This window comes from Triticum aestivum, chromosome 6B (assembly GCF_018294505.1).
Source record: "Triticum aestivum cultivar Chinese Spring chromosome 6B, IWGSC CS RefSeq v2.1, whole genome shotgun sequence".
Classification (NCBI taxonomy): Eukaryota; Viridiplantae; Streptophyta; class Magnoliopsida; order Poales; family Poaceae; genus Triticum; species Triticum aestivum.
In genome coordinates this window covers 681,528,846-681,552,662 of record NC_057810.1, presented here as the reverse complement: position 1 = coordinate 681,552,662, position 23,817 = coordinate 681,528,846, and the positions used below count along the sequence as shown (strand labels likewise).

General features: G+C 49.7%; 2 protein-coding genes across 2 annotated transcripts; both read left to right on the top strand.

The window, feature by feature from the left end:
• Nucleotides 1–357: 357 nt before the first annotated feature.
• Nucleotides 358–3,614, top strand: LOC123139200 (uncharacterized). The gene is made up of 2 exons (XM_044559004.1): nucleotides 358–1,662; nucleotides 1,815–3,614. Exons 1-2 carry the CDS (start codon nucleotides 404–406, stop codon nucleotides 3,343–3,345), a joined length of 2,790 nt encoding a protein of 929 aa, XP_044414939.1. The 5' UTR covers nucleotides 358–403; the 3' UTR covers nucleotides 3,346–3,614.
• Nucleotides 3,615–7,215: 3,601 nt separating this feature from the next.
• On the top strand, nucleotides 7,216–10,245 carry LOC123139199 (uncharacterized). Its single transcript, XM_044559003.1, has 2 exons — nucleotides 7,216–8,479; nucleotides 8,592–10,245. Exons 1-2 carry the CDS (start codon nucleotides 7,266–7,268, stop codon nucleotides 10,045–10,047), a joined length of 2,670 nt encoding a protein of 889 aa, XP_044414938.1. The 5' UTR covers nucleotides 7,216–7,265; the 3' UTR covers nucleotides 10,048–10,245.
• The last annotated feature ends 13,572 nt before the right edge of the window (nucleotides 10,246–23,817 follow it).

Genomic DNA, 23,817 nt, shown 5'->3' with positions numbered 1-23,817 from the left:
ATATCCAAGTAGTAACACCTAGGAAGGCTGTCGTATACTAAGAATAAAAGGGAATCATGACCAGGCCGAAGAGCATCAGTCCAACGATGATCTACACCAAGATATCCAAAAACGCAAACGCGTGCTCATCACGATGTTTCCGATCGACTTCATCCTAAAAAGCTAGGCTTTATTTGACCGGAGAAGACTTGGTTGTTTTGCTTCACTTTCTCGGAGGAGCCTGACGCCCATCCGTCCGTCCGCATGTGGAAATTGCTATGCAGCGCGCAGAGACTGGGCACCTTCATCCCGCCGAGTCAAGTCGTTTTATAATCACGACGAAACCATCTCTCTCTCCTATAATTGACACAAGAGGAAGGGAATCACAGCTGTGGAGAGCAGGTGCAGCCGTCAGTCAGTGCCAATGGATCAGCCCGTGCAGCCATGGGAGTACAGCCTGCGGAAGTACCTCCTGCTGCTGGCCACCCTGGTGGTCACCGTCGCGTACGCCGCCGGCTTCAACCCGCCGGGGGGCGTCTGGCAGAACGCCCTCGGCGGCCGACTCGCCGGCGACCCCATCATCCGCGACACCAGCTACCACCGCTACCTCGCCTTTTTCTACTGCAACGCCACAGCCTTCGCGGCGTCGCTGGTGGTCATCGTCCTCATCCTCGTCCTCGCCATCCGCCACGACAAGAAGGGGAAGGACAGCCGCTGGGTTGTCGTGCCCCTGCGGCTCGTCATGGTGCTGGACCTGCTCAGCCTCATGGGCGCGTACGGCGCCGGCACCTGCCGGGACAAGATTTCAACCGTCTACTCCGCGGTGCTGGTGGCCATCGTCTTCCTCTACATCCTCGTTCTCAAGTCGAAGGACTGCTGGGACAAGAACTCCGACTCCGGCACCGGCTCCGGCCGCGGGATGCCCGTCTCCAACGGCAACACCTGCTCCAGCTCAGGCAGCGAGATGCCCATTCCCAATCCTGACTGTGGCACCGGCATGATTTCCACCTCCATCCCCGGCTCCGACGGGATGCCCATCTCCAACGGCAACACCGGCTCTGGCGGCGTGATGCCCACTCCAAATCCCGACTCCAACACCGGCACGATTCCAGCCCCCATTCTCGGCTCTGACCCCACGGTTGGAGAAGACAAGGAGCGGCCCCGCCACCACAAGGTCCACAAAAAGCTGAAAGCCGAAGAACGGCTCCGCAAGGTCCTGATGCTCCTGGCTACGTTCGCGGTGAGCATCACGTATGTCGCCGGGCTGAGCACGCCAGGCGGCTTCTGGGACAGCACCGAGGGCAGCCACCACCCAGGCGATGCGGTTCTCAAGGACAACCATGGCCCGCGCCTGACGGTGTTCCTGCTGTGCAACACCACGGCGTTCATGGCATCCCTGCTCATCACCATACTGCTCATCGTCGACGGCAAGAGGCTCCGCAAGAAGAAGACGGGTCGGTCTCGCATGCTCTATGGGTGCATCGTCGTTGCCCTGGTCGGTCTCGTTGCGGCATACATCGCCGGCAGCTGCAGGGAGATCGATACCACCGCCTACGTGTTCAGCCTAGTTGGCGCCGTTCTGGCAATGGCACACATCATCCTACTCTATGGTATCTACGCTTCTTCTCGTTGCAGTCCAGTGCAACAAACTGGAGAAGTTGAGCAGACTGTTGATAATGTCAGGTAAGGATCACATACATATCATCTTCTTCATTTCCTCTGTTTGCAACTGAAATCTCTGTTTCTTTCTCTGCTGCTGAAGTTTGTTTCCTCTGTTTGCAGTTTCACTGTTTACTCTGCAAACTGAACTAAACTCTGTTTCTTCTTCTCTGCAGTGGTAGGAAGGCTCTGGACAAGGCTCGCTCTCTTGTTCTACTGCTCGCTACTCTTGCCGCCGCCATCACCTACACAGCGGGGTTGGACCCGCCGGGTGGCCTTTGGCAGGACAATAGCAACAGCCACATGGCCGGTGACCCAATCCTTCTCACGACCAATGCTAGGCGATACAAGGCCTTCTTCTACTGCAACTCGATTGCCTTTGTGGCCTCCTTGGTAGCCATCATCCTTGTCCAGACGGATATTCTGGTCAGGCACCACGTGCTGGAGGCAGCCATGATACTCGATCTGTTTGGCCTCATCGGCGCGTATGCCGCCGGGAGCTGCCGGGACGTGAACACCTCCATTTATGCCATAGCTTTGGCAGGCGCCGTCCTGGTCTATGTGGTGATCCATATCGTCTTCTTCACGCTGGACCACGAGGACAAAAAGGACGACGACCAGGCAAATCAGTTGTTGGAGAAGAGGCGCAAACGGTTGCTCCTCTTTGCGATCTTGGCCGCGACCATTACCTACCAAGCCGGCCTCACCCCTCCTGGCGGCTTCCTGCTCCAGGATGACAAGCTCGGACACCACGCTGGCGACCCAGTCCTCTTGTTCAACTACCCACTCCGTTACAAGGTCTTCTTCTATTGCAACTCGGTGAGCTTCATGCTGTCCATCTCCCTCACCATCCTCCTTGTGAACCACAATCTGTACAGGCCAGCCATACGAAGCAATGCGCTATTTGTTTGTACGGTCGTGGGCTTGTTGTGTTTGATGGTGGCCTACGCCGCCGGAAGCACCCAACACCTCAAGACATCCATCTACATCTTTCTGTTGGTCGGTGCGGCCCTTCTCGTTGCAGCCGGACTCCTGCTAGTATTTTTGTTGAAGAAAAATGACAGCGATTCAGCAGCGCAACACACTGAACAGAACCAAGAAATGAAGGAGTTGGAAGTGAGCAATGGCAATGGGGATAAAGAGGAAAGAGAGGAGGCAGAAGAAAAGAATGGGGATAAAGAACTAAGGAAGAAGGAGGTAGAAGAAAATAAAGAAGAAAGGAAGAAGCACGAGAGGCGGAAATACCTGATGCTGCTAGGCATCTTGGTGGCAAGCGTAGCCTACCAGGCCGGCCTGAAACCGCCCGGCGGAGCGTGGCAGAGCAGTGAGAATGGGTATGAGGCGGGCGACCCGGTGATGCATGATAACAGGAGACCCCGGTACCTCATCTTCTTCTACAGCAACTCCTTTTCCTTCATGGCTTCCATTGTTGTCATCATGATGCTGCTGCCGCACTGGCTGCCAAACAAGAAGAAAGAAGAATGGGAGAAATGGTCGCTGAGGGTGATGAATTGGACAATCCTACTGGATTTGTTCACTCTCCTGGTGTCCTATGCAGCGGGCTCCAACAGGCAGTGGAAGACGTCGGTTTATGTCGTCGCGCTCATCTTTGCTGTGCTGGCCTACTTTGCAATCCATATGGTGCTGTCATGTACTGTTTGTCGCCCTGAGAGGCACCAAAGCCCCCAGAGCAGCTCTGAACCGTAGCTCTAGTATGTGAGGGCAGTGCTCGTCTGAGCTGCGATCTATCTATTTCTCCGTCTCTAGTTCTCTAGTCAGCTTAATTAGCTCTGTTCAATCTCTCTGCTCTAGCTAGCTCTCTCTGTTTTTAGATTCCTAGTCTAGTTGATGTAATCCGATAAACCTGTATCCTGATTGGAGGTTGGAGCAAGCTGACATTGTTTGTCGATCCACTGGGGATGTGTGTGTACCTTAACCCAGTGATTATGCATTGTAGGTGAACTTCCCTGATCCTATGTGCAATCTCTGTCTCACAAAAACTTGAATGGGAAGTGCATGAATTGCAGTTCCATTGTATTCAGGAAACTGAGGCATTTGTTGTTACGTCCGGGTCTGAAGTAATAATTGTGTAATTCTAATATATAGTAGCCACTGGTCTTGTCGAGAGGAAACATACCTTGAATCCGTGACCGGTGACCCGGCTTCAGCGGCGCAGTCTCCCCTGCGGGGCAATTCGCCGAACAGCTGCAGGCCGCCCGATCTCCGCATGCAGACGCAGGCAACCGGGGTGAGCTGGCCGCCGTCGTGCGTTAGGTCGTGGCCCTGGATCAACGCGTACGCTAGCATCAGAGGCTGGCGCCATTCTGGATGGAGAGGGATTCCTCGAGCATGGCTCGCCTCGATCGGAAGCAGTTGCTGGAGCCGACGAGTGGATGGTGCGCGAATGCAGGTGCTGAGTTCAGACGAGCGCGCGAATCCAGCTCTGAACCAGCCCCGCTCGGCCGCTCTCTCCCTACGATCTTCCACGCCAAGGACACACAGCCGCGCTGCCCGGGTCAGGTCGGGAGGGCCGTCGCCGGCGATCGCCGGGGAAAATGAACAGCGCCCAAGGCCCTGGCTCCTGCGCGGCTGCGTGTCTCGTGTGGACGAGCGGTCGGATGGGCCAAGCGAGTAGACTCGGTTTTTTTTTTTAACACAGACTCGGTTTTGGCTTCACCGGATCGATATGGTATCGGTGATAAATGATAACATGAGGATGCGGCCCGTCCTTTCTGTAAATAGTAAAGAAAAACGTTTTTTTTTTTGCATGGAAAGAAAAACGTTGTTTCTATTGTCAAATCAATCATACACGTATATTATACCTAAATAGTTGATCCCATTTTCTTTAACATGGTACAGACGAAGATGCTCGTACATTTCAAATACACTTTTTTTTTCGGGTAAACTTATACTCAAGTAACAACCGTACTCCGTACAATCCTGCTTACATAAATCAATGACCTCTGGGTCCTGACCCCAACCAGACAACAATTCTCTTCTTAGTTTTGGCAAAACAGCTAAAAAATCACTAACTAAATTTTGACCACGGTTAAGATGAGAAAAACGAGCCATACGAAGAGACTTCAAGTACTTTATTTTTCACCACCAATGACGCATAGATTGACCTGTCAATGTTCTTTTCCTGCAACATGTTCACCTATGAGCACCTTCGATAGCAACCGCCTCAGCCCCTGCGTGCTATGATGGCCGGAATTCATCTTCGTGCCCGCTAGGTGTTCGACAAAAGCCTCCAAGGTAAAAGAAATGTCTTTCTCCATTTTTCGCGATATAGTAGTGGATTGTAACGGTAGGTGTTGTGTAGATGAGTTCGTACCCGTCATCCCCTCCATGGGATGACTCCTTTCTTGAAGAGGAATGTGAGTGAGAGGAGGGAGGACATTGCCATCATCATTACCATGCACATGGAGAAGAGCAAGTGGCCAAAGCATGGCAGTTCCGTTGTCCACCGTGAGGTCGTTCCTAGGAGGAGGCAAGATGGCCACCACAAGTTGATGATGGGCTTTTTTTGTCCAAATCCAGTGTATCCAGAGCGATACTTTTGACGTCAGTCCAGGATGTCCATAGATTTGTTCCTCCGTATTGCCAACTACGTGAAGGGGTATGGTCGATTCTTCATGCAAAGAAGGATTTGTACTAGAGATCTTAGTCACATCACCAATGAGAAGGTGACTTCAGCATTGCGCATGATGGCATATGTATTCCTGCCGATTTGATTGATGATCTCTTGGGAATGGGAGGGAGCACTTCCATCAAAATGTGTGGAGAAATTTGCAAAGATAGTGGTTGAAGTGTTTGAGCCAGAGCATTTGATAGCACCCAATGCTTAGGAGACTCGGCGGTATCAATGTGCTAATGGATTGTCACTTGGCAATGGGAGAGAGCACTCCCATCAAGTGTGTGGAGAAATTTGCAAAGATAATGGTTGAAGTGTTTGAGCCAGAGCATTGATAGCACCCAATGCTTAGGAGACTCGACGGTATCAATGTGCTAATGGATGGTCACTTGGCAATGGGAGAGAGCACTCCCATCAAGTGTGTGGAGCAATTTGCAAAGATCTTTTGGCATGCCTTCTTTGGGATGCATGTCTGAATCTTGCAATGGCATCAATGTGCTCCACCGATCACCATTCTTTGCATTGTTAGCCAATGGGGAAGGACCAACAGTGCAGTTTCATGCAAACGGCGGCACATACAACATGTGCTACTACATAGTGGACGGGATTTACTCGAAGTGGGCGACATTTGTGAAGCCAATTTCAAACTCCCAAGGTAAGAAACCACTTCACTCTCATAATGCTCAAGCAACTGTTAGAAAGGACGCGGGGAAGGCATTTGGGATTTTGCAAGCCCAGTTTACTATTGTGCAAGGATCAAATAGGTTTTCGGATCAAGAAATCCTTTGACACGTGCACCGTGCAACGCCTGATTGACAGACGCTGCACGCCTAGCCAGCGTCGCACCCCGAACTGCCTAAAAATTACTAAGTCAGTGTGCAACGCCTGAGAGCTAGGCGCCACACTATACAGTATAGCGCCTAGCTCCCCTAGGCGCTGCATTAGTGGTTGCTTCATTTTGTAGTGCAATCACTAGTGCAACGCCTAGGAGCTAAGCGCTACACTGTATAGTGTGGCGCCTAGCTCTTAGGCGCTACACATTGACTTAGTAATTTTTCGGATCACCCGAGTGTGACGCTGGCTAGGCGTGCAACGCCTGTCAGTCAGCCGCTGCACGGTGTAGTGTGGCACTTTCGTGTCGGGCGCCACTGAAAAAGGTCAGTCGAGTGAATTTTTTTTAGGGCCAGTTCATTTTATCAAATGATTTCATCCACCGGTCAAAATTATCAAATTTGCCGACATAAAACCTGCATTCAACTGCGGCGCCCCTAGTTGACCGGAGGAAGACTTGCTCCTTGGCTCGTTGCTTCTTCCCTTCCTCGACGACTCTGTCAGACTTTGATGATAGAATATGCAGGCCCCGGAGGCTCGGCAGACGACTCGCGCCGAGCCGAGCCAAGTCTTTTTCATATACTGTATAGTATACAAACGCACCACTCTAGATTTCTCACCTGTCGCTGCCATGGCATTCGCCATTCTGCATCACAATGATTAAGAAAAAAAAATCTGGTTCGTATACCTATAATAAGGAGAATAGAGATTGAGGATCCAAAGAACACACGTACGGAGAAAATATCCAAGTACTAACACCTAGGAAGGCTGTCGTATACTAAGAATAAAAGGGAATCATGACCAGGCCGAAGAGCATCAGTCCAACGATGATCTACACCAAGATATCCAAAAACGCAAACGCGTGCTCATCACGATGTTTCCGATCGACTTCATCCTAAAAAGCTAGGCTTTATTTGACCGGAGAAGACTTGGTTGCTTTGCTTCACTTTCTCCGAGGAGCCTGACGCCCATCCGTCCGTCCGCATGTGGAAATTGCTATGCAGCGCGCAGAGGCTCAGGCTAGGCACCTTCGTTCCGACGACGCGCACGCGCCGAGTCAAGTCGTCGTTATATAATCACGACGAAACCATTCGCCAGTCTGCATCACAATCACAATAATTAAGAACAGAAAGGGAACCACAGGCAGCTGTTGAGTGAGAGAATGGAGTGCCGTGGCGTCTCCGCCGTGCAGGTGCAGCCGGCAGCGCCCATGGGTCAGCCCGGCCAGCCGGCGAAGCCGCCGGTGCAGCCATGGGAGTACAGCCTGCGGAAGTACCTTCTGCTGCTGGCCGCCCTGGTGGTCACCGTCACGTACGCCGCCGGCTTCAGCCCGCCGGGGGGCGTCTGGCAGGCCGCTCACGACGGGCAGCCCGCCGGCGACCCCATCATCCGCGGAACCCAGTACAGCCGCTACCTCGCCTTCTTCTACTGCAACGCCACCGCCTTCGCCGCCTCCCTCGTGGTCATCGTCCTCATCCTCATCCTCGCCGTCCGCCACGACAAGAAGGGGAAGGACAGCCGCTGGGTCGTCGTGCCCCTGCGGCTGGTCATGGTGCTGGACCTGCTCAGCCTCATGGGCGCGTACGGCGCCGGCACCTGCCAGGACAAGGTCTCCATTGTCTACTCCGCGGTGCTGGTGGCCGCCGTCTTCCTCTACGTCGCCGTTCTCAAGATGATGCACTGGTGGTGCCCAGACAACAAATCCGGCTCCGGTTGCGACGGCACAATGTCCGCCGCACCAAACCGCAACTCCAACTCCGGCGGCGTGATGTCCACTCCTAATCCCGCCTCCGACGCCGGAACGATTTCTTCCCCCGTCCGTGACTCTGATCCCAATGTCAGAGAAGAAGAGGACCGCAAACGCGAGGTCCTGAAGAAGCTGAAAGCCGATGAACGGCTCCGCAAGGTCCTGATGCTCCTGGCGACGTTCGCGGTGAGCATCACGTACGTCGCCGGGCTGAGCACGCCGGGTGGCTTCTGGGACACCACCGGGACCAGCTACCGCCCGGGCGATGCAATCCTCAAGGACCGCCACCGACCGCGCCTGACGGTGTTCCTGCTCTGCAACACCACATCATTCGTAGCGTCCTTGCTCATCATCATGCTGCTCATCATCGACAGCAAGAAGCTCCGCGAGAAGAAGGCTCGGTCGCTCGTGCTCTACGGGTTCATCGTCGTCGCGCTTGTCAGCCTCGTCGGCGCTTACACCGCTGGCAGCTGCAGGGAGACAAAAACCACCATCTACGTGGTCTCCCTGGCCGGCGGCATTCTGGCAATGGCATACATCCTACTCTATGCTTTCTACACTTTAACATCTTCTCGTTCCAGTCCAACGGAACAAACTGAAGCAATTCAGCAGACTAATGATAATGTCAGGTACTGTTTGCAACTGAACTGAACTCTGTTTCTTCATTCTCCGCAACTGAAGTGAACTCTGTTTCTTCATTCTTCGCGACTGAACTGAACTCTGTTTCTTCTTTCACCGCAGTGCTAGAAAGGGTCTGGACAAGGCTCGCTCTCTTGTTCTACTGCTCGCCACTCTTGCTGCCACCATCACCTACACAGCGGGGTTGGACCCGCCAGGTGGCGTTTGGCAGGACAAGGGTGATGGGTACATCGCCGGCGACCCGATTCTAATCACAACGAACATTAGGAGGTACAGGGCCTTCTACTACTGCAACTCGGTTGCCTTTGTGGCCTCCTTGGTAGTCATCGTCCTGGTCCAGACGGAGAGGCTGATCAAGCACCACGTACTGGAGGCAGCCATGATACTCGACCTGTTTGGCCTCATCGGCGCATATGCCGCCGGGAGCTGTCGGGACGTGAATTCCTCCATTTACGTCATGGCTTTGGCAGGCGCTGCCCTGATCTATGTGGTGATCCATATTGTCTTTTTCACGCTGGAGCTGGACCACAAGGACAAGAAAGACGACGATCAAGAAGATGAGTTGCTGGAGAAGAGGCGCAAACGGTTGCTCCTGTTCGCGATCTTGGCGGCAACCATCACCTATCAAGCCGGCCTCACCCCTCCTGGCGGGTTCCTTCTCCAGGACGACACGCTCGGGCACCACGCTGGTGACCCGATCCTCTTGCACAACTACCCAGTCCGTTACTATGCCTTCTTCTACTGCAACTCAGTGAGCTTCATGCTGTCCATCGCCCTCATCATCCTCCTGGTGAACCCCAATCTGTACAGACCAGCCATACGAAGCAATGCACTATCCGTTTGCACGGCGGTGGGCTTGTTTTGTTTGATGGGGGCCTACGCTGCCGGAAGCACACAACACCGCAAGACATCCATCTACATCTTCGTGTTGGTGGCCGTGGTCCTCCTCGTTGCAGCCGGACTGCTGCTGGTATTTTTGCTGAAGAGAAAGCGCAGCAATGCGGTAGTTGCGCCACCCAGAGAACAAAACGAAGAAGAAAGGAAGGAGGTAGAAGAAAAGAACGAGGATGAAGAAGAAGCGAAGAAGCATGCGAGGCGCAAGTACCTGATGTTGCTAGGCATCTTGGTGGCGAGCGTAGCCTACCAGGCCGGCCTTGAACCACCCGGCGGGGCGTGGCAGAACAACGACAACGGGTACGAGGCGGGCATCCCGGTGATGCACGACAACAGGAGGCCCCGGTACCTCGCCTTCTTCTACAGCAACTCCATCTCCTTTGTGGCTTCCATCGTTGTCATCATCATGTTGCTACCGCAATGGCTGCCAAAGAAGAAAGAAGGAGATTGGGAGAAATGGTCGCTGAGGGTGATGAACTGGACGATCCGACTGGATCTGTTTGCTCTCCTAGTGGCCTATGCAGCCGGCTCCAACAGGGGGTGGAAGACATCTGTTTATGTCGTCGCACTCGTGTTTGCCGTGCTGGGCTACTTTGCAATCCATACGGTACTGGCATGTATTGTTTGTCGCCGTGAGAGGCGCCAAAGCACCTCTGCAGTGTAGCTCTACTATGTGAGTGCGATTGCTCATCTGAGCTCCGTAGTGTAGACTGTAGATCTGTAGTCAGCACGCCCTACTCCAGCTAGCTCTGCCCCCTTGCTCAAGGGCTTCATCGAAAAAGCTTCTCTGTTTTTAGATTCCTAGTCTAGTTGATGTGATCGTATAATCGGATTAACCTGAATCCCAATTGGAGCATGCTAACATTGTTTGTCGATTCACTGGGCCGGTCTGTCTGTATCTGAACCCAATGAATATGTATGGTAGGTGACATTTCCTGACCCTATGTTAGCTTTCTGTCACATAAGAACTTGAATGGGAAGTGCATGAACTGCAATTGCATTTGTATTCAGGAAAGTGAACCATTTGTTGCAACTGAAACATGCTTTAGAAGTATGGTGTAATCCTAATAGTAATCACTGGTCAGGTCGAGAGGAAACATACCCTGGATCCGTGACCCAACTCTTAACGGCGAAATCTCCCTAGCGTGGCAATTCACCGAGCACCTGCAGGGCGCCCGACCCCGAATGCAGAAGCAGGCAACTGAGCTGAGCAGGCCGCCGTCATGAGTAGCGTGGTTACCGTGGGGCATCCGAGCCTGCCGCCATTTTGGCTGGAGAGAATTCCACGAGCGTGGGTCGCCTCGATCGGAGCAGTTGCTGGAGCCGACAGAGTGGATGGTGCGCGGATGCAGGCGCTGAGATTCAAACGAGCGCGCGAATCCAGCTCCGAACCAGCCCCACTTGGCCGCTCTGTCCCTGCGATCTTCCACACGAACGACACGGGCAAGCGGAGGGCCAGGAGCAGCGTGGTGCAGGTCGGGGTGGGCCGTCGCCGGCGATCGCCGGGAAAGGAACAGCGCCTAAAGCATCCTGCGCGGCTGCGTCTGGTGTGGCCGAGCGGTAGGATGGGCCGAGCGAGCAGACTCGGGGTGGCTTAACCGGATCGATACGGTGCGGGTACATGCGGCCCGTTGGTTTTCTATAAATAGTAAAAAAAAAAGTGTTGTTCATGTCGTCAAATCAAATCATGTACATACATTTTATACTTATAAATAGTTAATCCCACTATTTATATTACTCTCTTCTGATGTTCAAAAAAAATATTACTCTCTTCGTCTCATATACACAAGCATACACTCACGCCTATGAACGCACGCACGCACATCCTACCTCTACGAGCACCTTCGATAGACTGAGCCGGCATAACATCTTGAGATTTTACGAAGTAACCACATGCGCCTTGACGGAAACGTCGTCTTCTACTGAATGTACATCGTCAAAAGCCTGAAATCATTTCATGAATAATGCGAGCACCAATATCAAGTTTAGAACTTGGCTAGGGATATCACTGTTTTCCTAAACTCAACCACATGTTGGTTCGCCTCTCTGTCCCAAATTAATTTAAGTTGAAATGAATGTATCTAGACGTATTTCAATACTAGATTCACCCATTTTAGCAATAATTAATATGGGAGGGAGGGAGTTTTCTTTTTGATAGAGATCAAGACGCTCAAAACATACCAACATACACTCGCTCATGAACGCACGCATACACATCCTACCTCTATGAGCACCTTTGAGAGACTGAGCCGGCACAACATCTTGAGATTGACGAAGTTGCCACAGCCTTGGTAGTCGACGGGAATGCCACCTTCCATCGAACACACAGTGCTAAGTTTAGGACTTGAACCTAGTGGGTTGGTTCCACCACACGAAACCTAATCATCTGGGCTTGTCCTTGCGACCTCATCTCCTTACAAAACCCCCCTAGGAAAAATCGAGGAGAAATATACAACATGCCATGAAAAACTCCTACATATCTAATGTGAAAATGAGGAGAAAATGCCATGAAAAACTCCTACAAACACAATATGAAAATAAGGAGAAAATGACATGCAGTTCATGTTTGTACTGGTATTGCCTCATAAAAAACCTTACGTGAGAAATTATTAGGTAAAAACTCACAAAGGAAAAAATGCAATATTAAAAATCTAATGATCTTAACAGGTTATAGCCTAGGAGATCCCCCACCCCACCTCAGCACCTCGAATTTTGCAAGTCATGAAGTCACCTCACACCAGTTCCATTTACATATTTATGAAACTAAGAACCTGGTAAGGGATTGATAAATAAATCAGCAAGATTATCACATGACTTTGTTTGCAAAATATTATTTTCCCACTTTTTTGAGCGTTAGGCAACATTGTTGACCTTTGTTGATCATAATGCTCATTTAAGGAGTTTCAGAGTGATACATGGCTTTCCCCCATCATGTACACTCTCAGAGCACGATCAAGGTGGCGTCAAATGAAGTGCAAAGAAGGAGCTCTCTGAGCAGTTGTGGTTATAGTGCTGACTAGAACATGTAAGCGCGCGTTGCTGAGCCCGCCATCTTGATAATATTATAATTATTTAAGATGACAAACTGAACAGTTAAAAATGAACATATCATAGTGTGTCAATGTAGTCATATAACATATTTATTCAAAATTGTAGGTAAAATATGAGATGTTTGAACATATAGATAAATAAAGAGCAGATTGAGGCTGTCAATCCGAATCAGAGATACACATAAGAGCGCTGGTTTAGTGGTCATACGACTGCATACTCTAGAAATTAAGGTTTAAGGACAAAACATATTTTCAACAGTAAACCAATGATTTGGAACCGTAGGAATTTTTTTGTAGAATCAGCACATAAATAGCCAAAACTGGAACTGAGTACATACAGAGATTTGTATAGGAAAAACACAAATATAATTTCACCTCACGACTTAAGTCACACATGCTCTGAAAAAAATGCATGGTGTCGTGGAATTGTCACGTCAGATGTCCTAGTGAAATGACTTAATCGTGGAGCCATCGCAACTAGGAAGCTTGAAGGGGTTATTAGGACAAGAGACACGAGAGGTTTATACTAGTTCGGCCCCTTATGATGAAGGTAAGGCCTACGTCTAGTTGGGTTGGTATTGCTTGATGTTTCGATGACCAGGGAGCGAGATACGCTATGCCCGGTTCTCGATGAGTTGTTTCTTACCCTCAGCCGCCAGGGGGTCGCCCCTTATATATACGGGTCGGCACCCTGCAGCTTACAGAGTCCCGGCCGGCTCATAAACAGTGTCCGGCTCGGTGACTAGTTAAATCTACCTTACGATACAAGTCATGCCATTATGGCGATTTACTACGACGGAGCTCAAGTCGCTGGTGGGCTTTAGACCCTTTATTGAACCGCCATCTTCATGCTTGGTCTTGGGCTTCTTTCTGATAAGTCTTATTTGCGTAACCCGGCCCCTCCTGGGCGGCTTACACAAATAGTTATATCCCCAATATTAGGCCCAAGATTGAGTTGAACCGGTTCATGTCAATCTTAAAATACCTTAAGAAATAAACCTTCAGCCTTCTGCCTGTGCAAAAGTTTTTAACCCGCCATGACGTCATCTTCTGGATCCACGTTAACCCGCCGTGACGTCATCTCCAATTAAATCCTTATTTTATCTTGCTATATCTTCAACGGATCTTTGCCTTTACTGATTGTCCAGAAACCCGAGGCGTCGGGGTCGCTGGATAATAATATCCAATCTCCTCGCTTCTCGCACCGTCCCGGTCGGCCCTTCCCTATAAATAGGCTCGACCTAGGTCTTCTTCATTTTCTCCCTCAGTCATTCGTCTTCTTCTTCTCGCTCTCTCTCTGCCGCTCGAGCTCCGCCGCCGCCGCCATCGCAGATCTCCTCGTCCTCGCCAACTCAGGCCGCTGCATCAACCTGATTTGACCAGAAAAGCGCAACGAACCTCCGCAGCAACTCTGCATCTGTAAGTTTCCTCCTTCTTGTTCCTCAGATTCGCATTAGGACCTTCGAGTTCCTCGGTGTTCTTCGTTGTTCGTCAGGAACCCCTTGTACATTTCATCACCACCGCCGTTTCTTGATCCTTAAGATGATATCAAACTGATGCGGTAGCTATTTCGCACCCATTTCGAACGCAAGTAGATTCCTTTTCTCTGTACAGAAGCCTTGTTTAGCACTGATGAACTTATCTGTACTAGTTTTAGGTCTAGAATATTTTCCTTTCTGTGCACCTGTTTGATCCAAAATGATATCCGCCAACTGCGAAACTTGTTTCTGTTAGGCCCATTTAACTCTAGCAGCCCTCATTGCCGGTTTAAAATAGACAATGTTAATTGACAGCCTTGCCAGCTCCTTAAAATAACCTTTAACTGTTACTGGTTCCCATAGCGGCTTAGACAACCAGATATAGTCAGTCATATGTCATTAGGCCCCTTCTTAAGCCGCCATCTTGAATAAACTTAAAATGTTTTCCTCCGGGTTAAATTTGAACCGGAACCTCTTATTTTGTCATAGGCTTCAATTTACGCAATGGCACCCAAGGCTCCCAAAGCTCCCGTGACCTACAACTGGGTCAAATCCACTGTTACAGAGAGCACTTTGTCTGATTTTGTGAAATACGGCCATCTGCCCAAGACGAAGGAGGTCATGTCTTATCGTGCTCCTAACCCGTCAGAGGAGAAGCCTCAACCCAAAAAAGGGGAGGTAATCGTGTTTACTGATCACATGAACCGGGCCTTCGCTCCACCCGGTTCAAAATTCTTCAGGGATGTTTTGCATTTCTTTGACCTTAGACCTCAAGACATCGGGCCCAATTCCGTGTCAAACATTTGCAACTTCCAAGTCTTCTGCGAGGTGTACCTTGGAGAGGAGCCCAATATACTTTTATTCAGAGAGCTATTCTATTTAAACCGGCAGAATGAACGTGCCAACGGGCCCAGTCTTGAACTCGGTGGCATCTCGATTCAGCGGCGGAGAGACTGCCTCTTTCCTTATGCTGAACTGCCGAGTCACCCAAAGGATTGGAATCAGACGTGGTTCTACTGCCAGGACACTTCTCCGGCTGAGGAAAATCCTCTGCCCGGCTTCCGCGCCCTGCGCCTTGAGTCCAACCACCCGCTGCCGGATAAACTGACTGCTGTTGAACGTCTGCCACTTGCTCCCACCATTAGAAAAATCAAAGCTCTTTGGGAAATGGCTTGGACGGCATCGACCTGGTCCGAGTCTGGGTTACTTGGCGAGTGCTTCCGTTAAGCCGCCGCCCCGGCTTAATGTGCACTTACTCCGGCGAGAAGGATGACCCACTGCGTCATAGCCCCGATGACTTACCAGAGGATGTGGTGGAGGCCATGACCCAAATGTTGTTGAAAGAAGGCACGGTGATTAGTAATGCCTTTGGCTTACTTCCCTTCTGCAAGAAGAACCCGGCCCCTGCTGTGAGTCATCAACCTCAATGAATACTCTTTACTATATTACATCTTGCTTTTACTCATAACCCCTTATCATTTTTCACAGGCCGATGACAACTTCTGGAAGGTCAAATATGACCATGAGGCGACCAAACAAGCCAGAGCGGCAAAAAGAGCCGAAAGGAAAGCCGCAAAAACAGGAACTTCAAGGAAGAAAAAGCCAAGCACTTCAGATTTATTCAAATTGGACGACACTTTTGATGATGAAGAAGAGGTAATTCTTAACTCTCCTGACTCTTTTGTCATTATTTTATTGACATTCTATCCTTTCAGGAGGATACGGGGAACAACCAAGCGATTGATGAAGAGGTAACTATAATCTCCTCCGACTCAGAGCCTTTGCCAAAGCAAAAAATCCGAAGGGTGACCCGGAAAGTAAGATTTTCACATCCTCTAGCTTATCAAGATCCTCAATTTCTTTTGAAGCAACAACAGTTTGAAAGCCGGAGGCAGACCCGGAACAGCAAGGATGTAGAGCTCTCCTCCGGCTTACCTGACGTAACCAGGAAGCGTCAGACTGAGGTTATCTCCGATTTACGTTCTGTTTCACCTTTGGCGGGTTTAATTCGCCAACCTCTCAATTCATCTGACTCCAATTATCAGGATACCTCTCCTTCCTCCGGCGAGTCTATGCAATCTAACATGCCGGCTTTCAAAACTGCCCCCGGGTAACGTATTTTTGTTTACCTTATGCTTTACCTTACCCATGCTTTTGTACTCATCCTTCTGCCTTTGTCCACAGCGTGCAAGTGAAGCCCAGTAAGAGGGCAAAAAAGAGTAAGCCGTCCCGAGACCCGGTCGTGACTGAACCGGAGCTTGGCACGACTGCTCCTGATAGTTCTACCCATCAGCCGCCGCCTGAACCAGCCTATGACATTCCAGCACCAACCTCTGATCCACCCGCCGAAGAGACTCTCAACAGCTCTGATAACCCGGAAGCTCCTAGCCCGGCCAAGACAATTGATCCGGACGTTGAGATTATGAAGACTCACTTTGTTGAGCCAGGGAAACCCACTGTCCTTGCCAAGTGTTCTGCTAAGGAGGAACTTCTGGAACGCCGAAAGGCCAAGCTAGACATTGCTGACTATACTCATTTAAGTATTGGAGATATAGTCTCTGGCTATCTCAATCAAGTACATAGCAGTCGTGACCTGGAAATTGACATGGTGAAGCAAATACAGTAAAAATCTGAGGTATGACTGATGCTACTTTTCTGAATCATACTTACTGTATCAGCCCCCAAGTCTATTGCTTATGAATAAATATGATGTAGACTTAGAAAACTACTTAGCACTGCTTTGCCCGGTTTAGAAAGAAGATATTTAACCCGGTTGTAACATGATACTTTAAACTTGCGATACACATTAGCCCCCAAGTGTCAAGCATCTTTGCTTGCAAAGTGCTTGAGACTTAATTTCCATGAGCCGGCATTGTAAGTTTAAAATTCTTCAGCACACATTAGCCCCCAAGTGTCAAGTATCTTTGCTTGCAAAGTGCTTGGGACTTAATGTTATCTTACCATGATTCTGATTATAACCCGACATTAATGCAGGCCACCATAAGTCAATTTGAGTCGGAGACTGCTGACCTGAAGAGGCGCCTGGCAGCTCAAGAACTTGAAATTCAAAAGGTCAACTCCAAATTTGAATTCAGTGTCTCTGAACAAGAGAAGTTGAAGAAGAATTTTGAGGCGGAAAAGAAAATCTGGGCTGATGAAAAGGCTTCACTAGTGACCCGGGCCGAGACGGCAGAGGCATTGCTTGCAGAAGCAACAGCGGAGCTATCCGGCTTAAAGCGCCAGATATCTCAAATGGTCTCAGCAATCTTTGGTAAGTTACTCATATAAACTTTAAACCTTGCAAACCTCCTTTCAATGATTACTTCAGTTGTCAGCTCCGGCTCACCTTATGCTTAATAATACAGGCCCTAGGAGCACAAACCTCAAGCAGAACATGTTGATCAAGCTGAAGGCGGTTTATACTCTTATGGAACAACTCTATACTGGGTCACAACATGCTCTGGCTGTTGTAGCTTTATCAGATGACGTTCCTTACCTCCTGCAAGACATGCTGAAATGGCTTGCTTCACTACCTCAACGGGTCCAAGATCTAAGGCGGGCATCCGCAAGAGCCGGGGCCATAGCCGCGTTGAGCCGAGCGAAAGCATGGATTCCAGAGCTAGACCCGGCCGACCTCGCTCTTGGATACCCGAGTCTGAAAGAAGATGGGACCGTATTTGATGAACATGACTTCACCGCCTGTGTCAAAGATATACGCCCCGTGGCTACTCTTATCGGGAACGATACCGATCTTACCAAGTATCAGCTGGGCTATGACAGCGAGAACCGGAGAATCCCAACACCTCCCTATGATGAAGTCAGCCTGATCCCTCTAACTCGTAAGCATACCTTTGCCCCTGAAGTGGACCCAGCCGGTTTAATAGATGATGAAGCCGAGTTTGAAGCCTTGAGCAACATTGACTGGGCCTCGTCAACTTTCCAGGACAAAGCAGCCGATGGAGAAGCGGAGAAGGATAACCCGGAGTCTTCAAGCCCACCAAAGGAGTGAACTGCCAGGCGTTTATGACTTTGCAAAACAATGCTTCATTATTCAGACTCGGGGAGTCTTGTAATAGGGTAGAAAAAACCTCTCAATTTTGTCATGCCTTCGCGCATGTTTATGGCGCTTAATACTTTTGTAAGCCGCCATCGCTATATACTTCCAGCTTGTATTGATCTTTTATCTCCTTGATGTCAAATTTGCTTGCCTTATCCTGCAATCCTTTTGATGATCTCGCCTGCTGATATGACTTACCCCATGCGGGTAAATTCAACTCCTGAAGGTTGGAACATATAATGTTCACCTGGCACTTAACAACCAGGGGTGATAAATATTAAGCCGAAAGAACCAACAAATCATCTCATAGTGCTTTCAAAAAGGTCTCAAGATAGTCAAATAACTATTCTTATAAAATATAATGGATAATAAATAAAGGCTTCTGATTCGAATACGATCAGTAAACCGTTCCAAAGGGGTTAAGCTAAGATTCGGATACGATCATATAGCCCCCAGTGGCTTTGGCGATGCCGATCAAGTGGGTATCGACAGCTATGTTCTCTTTGGTTCGAATACGACCTATGTTTGAACAGGAAGCCCCCAAGTGACCATAAGAGTTGTTTAATGACGCTGATTCGAATACGATCGATGTCAGACCCAAAGGGGTTAAGCTATGATTCAAATATGATCAAGAAGCCCCCAAGTGGGTTTGGCAGTATGCCGATCAAGTGAGTATCGACAGCTATGTTCTCTTTGGTTCGAATACGACCTATGTTTGAATAGGAAGCCCCCAAGTGATCATGGCTAGATTCAGATATGATCATAAGCCGGACCAAAGGGAAAGCCAGATTCAGATATGATCCGCTCCCTGTTGGTTGTTTCCACCATCTGATAAAGAAGACATATAGACCTTTGAGGGTAAAAAAAGGACAGAGGTCCTGCTTTATTGCTTTATATAATATATACATCATCAAAATATATACATCTTGAGAGCCGGTGGCTCAAGTATAGTAAGGCCAAAGATGGGCGATATTCCACGGCCGGCGGGTCTCCTCCTCCGACTTACGTGAGTCCTTGTGCTCTCGAACATCGATGAGGTAGTATGACCCGTTGTTCAGATTCTTGCTGACCACAAAGGGTCCTTCCCAAGGAGGGGATAGCTTGTGCATATTAGACTGATCCTGGATGAGCCGGAGCACTAAGTCGCCTTCCTGAAAGGTTCTGCTTCTAACCCGGCGGCTGTGATAGCGACGAAGGTCTTGCTGGTAAATCGCCGAGCGGGCTATTGCCAAGTCTCACTCCTCATCCAACAAGTCAAGTGCATCCTAACGAACATTTTCGTTATCAGCCTCAATGTAAGCCACCACGCGGGGTGAGTCGTGCCGGATGTCACTTGGCAGGACTGCCTCTGCTCCATAGACCATGAAAAAAGGTGTGTAACCCGTGGATCTGTTAGGCGTAGTGTTGATGCTCCACAGTACAGAGGGTAATTTCTCCACCCAACAACCCGGAGTCCGCTGTAAGGGGACCAAGAGCCGTGGTTTGATACCCTTCAGGATCTCCTGATTAGCTCTTTCTGCTTGACCATTGGATTGAGGATGAGCAACAGCCGAAACATCAAGCCGGATATGTTCTCGTTGACAGAACTCTTCCATGGCACCCTTGGAGAGATTAGTGCCATTATCAGTTATGATGCTGTGTGGAAAACCAAAACGAAAGATCACCTTTTTGATGAACTGAACCGATGTGGCTGCATCACACTTACTGACCGGCTCTGCCTCAACCCACTTTGTAAACTTATCCACTGCCACCAGGAGGTGTGTCTTTTTATCCTTAGACCTCTTGAAAGGTCCAACCATGTCAAGCCCCCAGACTGCGAACGGCCAAGTAATTGGAATCATCCTCAACTCTTGAGCCGGCACATGAGCTCGTCGTGAGAATTTTTGACATCCGTCACATTTGCTGACTAGATCCTCTGCATCAGCATGAGCCGTCAGCCAATAGAAACCATGACGGAAAGCCTTGGCCACAAGAGATTTTGAGCCGGCATGATGACCACAATCTCCTTCATGGATCTCACGAAGTATCTCTTGACCCTCCGCAGGCGACACACAACGTTGGAATGCCCCCGTGACACTGAGGTGATGTAACTCGCCATTAACAATCGTCATAGATTTGGACCGCCTGATGATTTGTCTCGCCAAGGTCTCATCCTCAGGCAACTCTCCCCGGGTCATATAGGCCAAATATGGCAATGTCCAATCCGGGATGACGTGAAGCGCAGCCACCAGCTGTGCCTCCGGGTCTGGCACTGCTAGTTCTTCCTCTGTAGGTACCTTGACAGAAGGATTATGCAAAACGTCAAGAAAGGTGTTAGGCGGCACCGGCTTACGCTGAGATCCCAACCGGCTTAACGCATCAGCCGCCTCATTCTTCCTTCGATCGATGTGCTCTACTTGATAACCTCTGAAGTGCCCAGCCACAACATCTACTTCACGACGGTAAGCCGCCATAAGGGGATCCTTGGAGTCCCACTTGCCTGACACCTGTTGAGCCACGAGATCTGAGTCGCCCAAGCACCTTACCCGGCTCAAATTCATCTCTTTGGCCATCCGGAGACCATGGAGCAAGGCCTCGTACTCAGCTGCATTGTTAGTACAGGGAAACATAAGCCGGAGCACATAACAAAATTTGTCACCTCGAGGGGAAGTTAAAACAACTCCAGCCCCTGAGCCTTCTAACTGCCTGGACCCATCAAAGTGAATAGTCCAATATGTGTTATCTGGCTTCTCCTCAGGTGCCTGCAACTCTGTCCAATCATTGATAAAGTCCACCAAGGCTTGAGATTTAATAGCAGTACGTGGCATATACTTCAAACCATAGGGCCCAAGCTCAATAGCCCACTTGGCGATTCGTCCTGTGGCCTCCCTGTTCTGAATGATGTCTCCCAAAGGGGCGGAACTTACCACCGTTATAGGATGACTTTGGAAGTACTGCTTCAGCTTCCGGTTTGCCATGAACACTCCGTAAACAAGTTTCTGCCAATGTGGATATCTTTGTTTAGACTCAATGAGCACCTCGCTGATGTAGTAAACCGGCCGTTGAACCGGATGCTCCTTGCCTGCCTCCTTACGCTCCACCACGATGGCGACACTGACGGCTCGTGAGTTAGCAGCCACATATAACAACAACGGCTCTTTATCAATGGGAGCCGCAAGGACTGGTGGCTCAGACAACTATCTCTTTAAATCTTCAAAGGCCGTACTAGCAGCATCACTCCAGACAAAGGTGTCTATTTTCTTCATCATCTGATACATCGGCAGGGCCTTCTCACCTAACTGGCTTATGAACCGGCTTAAAGCAGCAACACGACCCGCCAGTCGCTGAACATCATTGATGCACGCCGGTTTAGCCAGAGAGGTAATTGCCTTGATCTTCTCCGGATTAGCTTCAATGCCTCTGTTTGAGACCAAGAAACCCAAGAGCTTTCCTGCAGGTACACCAAATACACACTTTTCTGGGTTAAGCATCATTTTATAAACCCGGAGATTATCAAAGGTCTCTTTCAGGTCAGATATCAAGGTTTCCTTCTCTCTGGACTTCACCACGATATCATCCACATAAGCATGAACATTGTGCCCAATTTGATCATGGAGACAGTTCTGTACACATCGCTGATAAGTCGCCTGAGCACTCTTGAGCCTAAATGGCATAGATACATAACAGAAGGCTCCAAATGGAGTGATGAAAGCTGTCTTCTCCTGGTCCTTAACTGCCATTTTGATCTGATGATAACCAGAGTAAGCGTCCAAAAAACTCAAACGCTCACAACCCGCCGTAGCATCAATGATTTGATCAATACGGGGGAGAGCAAAGGGATCAGCCGGACAAGCCTTATTTAAGTCCGTGTAATCCACACACATCCGCCAGGTGCCGTTCTTCTTGAGCACGAGCACCGGGTTCGCCAACCACTCCGAGTGAAAAACTTCAACAATAAACCCAGCCGCTAAGAGCCGGGCGACTTCCTCTCTAATAGCTTTCCGCCTCTCTTCGTTGAACCGTCGAAGAAACTGCCTGACCGGCTTATACTTCGGATCAATATTGAGAGTGTGCTCAGCGAGTTCTCTCGGTACACCTGGCATGTCAGAAGGTTTCCATGCAAAGATGTCCCGGTTCTCACGGATGAACTCAATGAGCGCGCTTTCCTATTTAGGATCCAAATTGGAACTGATACTGAACTGCTTAGATGAATCACCTGGATTGAAATCCACAAGCTTGGTTTCAGCAGCCGACTTAAACTTCATTGCCGGGTCATGCTTGGTGGTTGGCTTCTTTAGAGAGGTCATATCTGCCGGGTCAACGTTGTTTTGATAAAACTTCAGTTCCTCTGCTGCACAAACAGACTCAGCATAAGCCGCGTCGCCCTCCTCACATTCCAGGGCTACCTTTCGACTTCCATGCATGGTGATGGTGTCCTTGTGACCCGGCATCTTAAGCTGCAGGTAAACATAGCATGGCCGTGCCATGAACTTGGCATAAGCCGGCCGTCCAAACAAAGCATGATATGGACTCCTGATTTTGACCACCTCAAAGGTTAATTTCTCAGCTCTGGAATCTTACTCATCTCCAAAGGCCACTTCCAGTTCAATCTTGCCAACTGGGTAAGCCGACTTACCAGGGACCACTCCGTGAAAGACAGTGTTGGACGTCTTCAAATTCTTATCAGTTAACCCCATGCGTCGAAAGGTCTCATAATAGAGGATATTGATGCTGCTACCCCCGTCCATGAGTACCTTAGTGACTTTATATCCACCAACCTGAGGCGCTACCACCAAGGCTAACTGACCCGGATTATCAACCCGGATGGGGTGATCTTCCCTGCTCCACACAATGGGCTGTTCTGACCACCTCAAATAATGGGGAACCGCCGGCTCAATAGAATTTACAGCCCTCTTATGAACCTTCTGGTCACGTTTGCACAAGCTAGTGGTAAACACGTGATACTGCCCAATATTCAGCTGCTTTGGATGGCTTTGATAACCCGACTGCTGCTGTTGTTGTTCCCCTTGACCATATTGCTGCTGATTATAACCGCCCTGATGTCCCTGAAAGCCGAAACTTGAACCGCCACCTGGGCCATGAAAACCGCCAGCTCCTGAGCCGCCGCCCGACCCATGATTGCCATCAAATGTGTTGGAATTCTTAAAAGCCTTCATGATCGCACAATCTTTCCATAAGTGGGTGGCGGGTCGTTCCCGGGTGCCGTGTCTCGGGCACGGCTCATTGAGTAGCTGCTCAAGAGATGGGCCTGACCCGCCAGATCAAGGGGGTGGTTTACCCTTACGTCTCTGATTGTTACCCTATGCATTGGCGTTGGCTACAAACTCCGGGTTACCCTCGGCCTTACGCTTGTTGCCTCCTTGATTCATCGGGTTATGCTGCTGTCCCTTTCCTTTGTCGTTCTTCTTTCCCTCCCCTGTCTTTTCCTCATCAGACGTGGGATCCTTGGTACTATTAGAGTCGGCGTATTTGACTAAAGCTGCCATCAGCGTACCCATATCGTTGCAATCACGCTTAAGGCGCCCCAATTTCTGTCTCAGCGGCTCAAAGCGGCAGTTGTTTTCCAACATAAGGACTGCAGAGCCAGCATCCATCTTGTCAGACGAATGTATTATCTCCTTGACCCGGCGTACCCAGTGAGTCGTGGATTCACCCTCCTCCTGCTTACAATTTGTCAAATCCACAATCGACATAGATTGCTTGCAAGTGTCCTTGAAGTTTTGGATGAAACAGGCCTTTAGCTCTGCCCACGAATTAATGGAATTGGGTGGCAAGTCCTTTAACTAGGACCGGGCTGTTCCATCTAACATCATGGTGAAGTATTTAGCCATTGCTGCGTTGTTGACCTC

What these genes read in the sequence shown, in the direction of transcription:
- LOC123139200 (XM_044559004.1), top strand. Translation starts at nt 404, where the DNA reads ATGGATCAGCCCGTGCAGCCATGGGAGTACAGCCTGCGGAAGTACCTC. An exon ending in CAGACTGTTGATAATGTCAG is followed by an intron (nt 1,663 to 1,814) that starts GTAAGGATCACA and finishes TCTTCTCTGCAG; the next exon opens with TGGTAGGAAGGCTCTGGACA.
- LOC123139199 (XM_044559003.1), top strand. Translation starts at nt 7,266, where the DNA reads ATGGAGTGCCGTGGCGTCTCCGCCGTGCAGGTGCAGCCGGCAGCGCCC. An exon ending in CAGACTAATGATAATGTCAG is followed by an intron (nt 8,480 to 8,591) that starts GTACTGTTTGCA and finishes CTTTCACCGCAG; the next exon opens with TGCTAGAAAGGGTCTGGACA.